Here is a 4,139-nt window from a genome sequence, read left to right as displayed (position 1 = left end):
TGTGTGTGTGTGTGTGTGTGTGTGTGTGTGTGTGTGTGTGTGTGTGGTTGCCCAGAAAGTACAACCCCAGGCTGCAGACCTTTCATCTCTTTAGCCCCCTCTTGCTCCGCTTTCTTGCAAGGCACACGATCTGAGAGTGCGAGTGGGAGCAAGCAGAACTTTAAACAAAACCGGTACGCTCAGAGCTCCGCGGCTGCCCGGCCAAGAAGAAAGCGACAGCGCGGCCAGAAAGCGGAGTGTGAACTCTGGAAAAAAGATCCGACGGGAGGGACACAAGGCGAGCAGGGGTGGGGAGGGCAGAGTGAAATCCCAGGAGGGGGAAAGGAAGAGGTGTCTACTCACTGACAGAAAACAAGGCATATAATAACAGTCCATGATTCTTGACAGCCAATCTTGAACAAACTTGCTGGAAAGGCTCAGAGGAGCTGCGGCAGTGCGTTGCTCTGGATGGCACTACGGAATGGCTCCTAAAATGAATATTTGAATATAATGAGACTCTGGCGCAGTCTGGCTCTGTTTTTCTTCCAGCCCCTCTGAGTCACGTGAACGCAGAAGCCCCGCCCCGCGCACGGAGGAGCCCGCCCTTCCCGCGGCGGGCGGTGAAAGGGCCCGCGCGCCCTCCCCCCGCGGCCCCGCCCCCTCCAGGAGAGTCCAACCCCCGCGCGGGCCGCCTGAGCCGCCAGCGGTCTGGGAGGAGCTCCGCGCCGGGTTCGGCGCAGCCCCCGGCGGGTTCCCGGGCGCAGTGCGCTGAGGACGCGGTCCTCGCTTCTACCTGCGACGTTCGGTGCCGCGGGCCGGGCCCCCGCGCCAGCGGCCTAAAGCCGGAGGATCTGGGGCGCAGTATAGGGGCTGCGCCTCCAGCGCGAACACGGCTCAAATGGGGCCGGGAGCGGGGACGGCGGCGTCTCAGAAGCTCAAAGCCTCTCCAACCCAGGGGCACTTAAAAAGGAAAGCGCTGAGGGACAGACAAACACGCGCGCGCGCGCTCCCGGCCACTTCCTCCCCGGGGTCTCCGCGAGGCCAAATATTGCTCCCAGCGACAGCCAGTCACTCCTTGGCGAACGCCTGCGAGTGCTCGGACGAGCCGGGCTGGCGCTCGAGCTCCTAGCCAAAAGCTGCCGCCCCTGTCACGCACCGGGCCGGAGGGGGACGTGTTAGGCGGAGATCGGTGTGGGAAAGTGGGGAGGGAGCGGCCGCTGGGCTATTTTCTGCGCTTCCATTTCCGAGAGAATCTCCGCACCGCGTCGGCCGCGGGGTCCACTCCGAGCAAAGCAAATTCCCAAAGAAAGCGGTCCTCGAGCCATTCAAGGCGGAGGGGCGGACTCAAAAGGAGACGTCGCTGCGGAAAGGGCGCACCACAAGTTTCGGGTCTTAATGTCGCTGAGGTTTTACAACTCCCGACCCGGCGCAGAAAGGAAATCCCACCGCGTTCCCAGGAGTCGAGAAAACCGTGAACAGCTTTCGGCCTGCGCTCGACCTCTGTGTCTGCGTCTCTCCCCTCTTTCTCCAGATTGTCTTATTTTTGAAACCACCACTCCTCCCCCCGCCACTTCCTTCCCCCACCCCCTTCCTCCTTTGCACCAGCTGCAGAGTCGCAGCAAATATTCCTTCAAGAACCTTAACCAACCCACAGCTCAAGGAATTACCGGGTTGTCCTGACTCTAACGGAAGATGCTACATGCATGGGTGGTTCTGCACGGGGGCCTTTTCAAAAACCTGCCCCACGCGACTCTGCCTAGGCCCCAGCCCGCCCCGGGGTCCCGAACCCCAGACTCCCGCTCCCAAGGCCACTGCACCCGCCCTCCCTTTCTTGAGGCTCTTTCAAGTTCCAGCCTCGGGTCGCTTCAGAGATCGAGGGCTCAGGTTGCCCGCCTCTCTCCCTCACAAACTTGGTTTTCTTCTTGAGGGCACTCGCGGGAAGCGTTTGAGGAAGAGTAAAGAATCAAACGCTTAGCCCTCCGTCCGAGCCCCGGCTGCCCGGCGCCGCCCCACACCGCCGGCCAGGGTGTGGAGGCCGCGGGCGCCCCTGCGCGACGGTCGGCGCCGCGCGAGAGCCGCGCCGCTTCTTGAGCGGCTCTACGGTTTTCCCGCTCCCGCGCCACCGCTGGGACGGACTGCGAAAGGGCTGGGAGAGCGAAGAGGGGTTTTTTTCAGACGCCTGGAACCCTAAAAATGCCCCGGGGGAGGAGCTGTAGAAACGGGAAAAGCAGAGAAGAGCCAGTTCCCGCGGGGCGAAGGGCCCGTGGAAGGGACGGGCGCCCGGGATCCCCGGACTATCCTCTGCCCCTAGGAATCTCCCCGGGCGGCGGCGGGAGCGCGCGGCGCTAAAACCGGGAGGCTGGACGGAGAGCGGGTTGTGTTTCAATTTCGGATTCCGTAGGATTCATCTCTAATCACGCAATCCCCCCCCCCATTTTTTTCTTTAATTAAAAAAGACAAAAGCCCAAAAGGACGTTCGTCTGCAGAACTTTTTCTTGGGGGGGGAGGGGATGGCAGGGATGCAACTCGGGGCGCTTGTCCTTTACTTCTCCACCAGAGCCTTCTCCCGACGCCGAAGTTTGCCCAGAGGTGGCCTCAGTTTACCAAGTCTATGTTTTGGGGGTTTTAACGTCTCACAAAGCTTTCAGCCCACAAACTGCGATCCTCACAGTCCATCCACCTAAGCGGTGCCCAGGAAGCGTTTGAGGCCTCGGGCCCAGCTCCCGCGAGGAGGGGTCCGCAGGGACCCGGGAATCCCGGGACACTTGCTGGTCGGATCTGCGCTGGGAGGACCAGTATGAGCCTCCGTCCGCAGTGCGTCTCGCCAGCGACTCCCCATGGGCCACGACACCGCAGGAAGACGCGTGCTCGGAGCGCCAGGCATCCCAACCATCGTCCCTAAAGACCCTACACCAGGAAATGATAGGGGAGAGACTCCTTGGATGCTGCAAGTTCATGAAAACAGCTTGTGGATAAGGCGCGTCGTGAAGCCTCAGTTCGCGTGCTCTCAGGGGCTCCGGCGGGCTGGGGGCCGGATCGGGTGACACTCCCCTCGACGCAGCCCCTCGGGCGGCGCGCAGGCTCCGGAGGCAGCAGGACCGCGCTCCCGGCGGCAGAACCAGCCCTGGTTAGGTGTTCTTTCCTCCATCTCGCGGTCCCTCGGCCACCTCACACTGTCCGGACCTCGGAGCCGACACTCCTTTCTCTCCCGGCCCTCCTGTCCGGGGATCGCGAACGCCAGTGCCCCCGCAACGCGTTGCGCTCAAGACCTCGCAGTCTTTCCCAGCGACCCCCCAACTAAAGGCTCCTCTTCTTCCCATCTCTTCTGCCCAGAACCTACCAAAGGTGGCAATCGCCCGGGGCCGCCGGACGGAGAAAGTGGCCTGGGTAGAGGCAGTAGCAGATGTGGAAGTGTCCTTCAGCGCCAGCATCCCTACCTCTAGCACCACCGTTGGAGAAAAAATAGGCCACCTTTAGCTGTGGTCAAAGGCTGAGCACCCCCGCTGTTGCCCCCAGGGATGCTCCCCGGCCCCCTCTGCCCGGCACCCCTCGCCAGGTAGCCTTGCTCACCATAGGTCCCTGCAGTAGCGGGCTCGCCAGCAGCAGCTCCTGGGGACCTCTGAACGGCTGCAGTGAACCTGGGCAAGGGCCGAGGACTGGGGCGCTGCAGGCTCGAGACGGCGCGGACGGGAATCCCATCAGAGAGGCGAGATACTCAGCCCCGAGCAGCCGCAGCGTCTCAGGCTCCCGTCCCTCGGCTCCGATGCCACACTCACCTAGCTTCCGGGCAGGGCTCCGCTCTCCTTCCCTCCCTCCCTCCTCCTCTGCCCTCGTGCATCTTCTCCTTCCCCCCTCTTTCCCTCGCTCTCTTTCTTTCTTTCCTTCCTCCTCCTCGTCCCCGGCAGCCCCTCCCTTCTTCCCTCCGCCCGCGCTCGCCTCCCTTTCTGGGATGGGAGCCCCGCCCACATCCTCCCATCCAGCCGCCGGGCCTCGCGTCGCAGGCCCGGGTCCCGGAAGCCCGGGCTGCGCCTGAGTCCGCAGCTGCTGCCCGGGCCGGGACCATGCTGCCTCCAGCTCCGGGAAGCGGCCGGGGCTCACCTGGGGACCACGTGCAGAGGTACTAGAAAGCATGCACCGACTAGTCGCCGTACCTTCCAAAA

At 63.2% G+C, this 4,139-nt stretch overlaps 1 protein-coding gene across 2 annotated transcripts in view; it reads right to left on the bottom strand.

Moving 5' to 3' along the window:
- BMP4 (bone morphogenetic protein 4) overlaps positions 1 to 3,817 on the bottom strand; it is a 7,085-nt gene extending 3,268 nt beyond the window's left edge. Inside the window, exons 1-2 of one of the 2 annotated variants that reach the window (XM_021701405.2) lie at positions 3,756 to 3,817; positions 343 to 467 (exon numbers count right to left, since the gene is read on the bottom strand). In XM_021701405.2, the coding sequence (XP_021557080.1) occupies positions 343 to 467; positions 3,756 to 3,817 (187 nt within the window). Of the gene's footprint in view, positions 1 to 342; positions 478 to 3,755 lie in introns of those variants that run through there. The other variant, XM_021701404.2, reaches the window with a different exon arrangement.
- Between the last annotated feature and the right edge of the window lie 322 nt (positions 3,818 to 4,139).

The sequence above is a fragment of the Neomonachus schauinslandi genome, chromosome 9, assembly GCF_002201575.2.
Source record: "Neomonachus schauinslandi chromosome 9, ASM220157v2, whole genome shotgun sequence".
Classification (NCBI taxonomy): domain Eukaryota; kingdom Metazoa; phylum Chordata; class Mammalia; order Carnivora; family Phocidae; genus Neomonachus; species Neomonachus schauinslandi.
The sequence above is the reverse complement of the archived record's forward strand: the minus strand, read 5'-3'. Positions and strand labels throughout refer to the sequence as shown.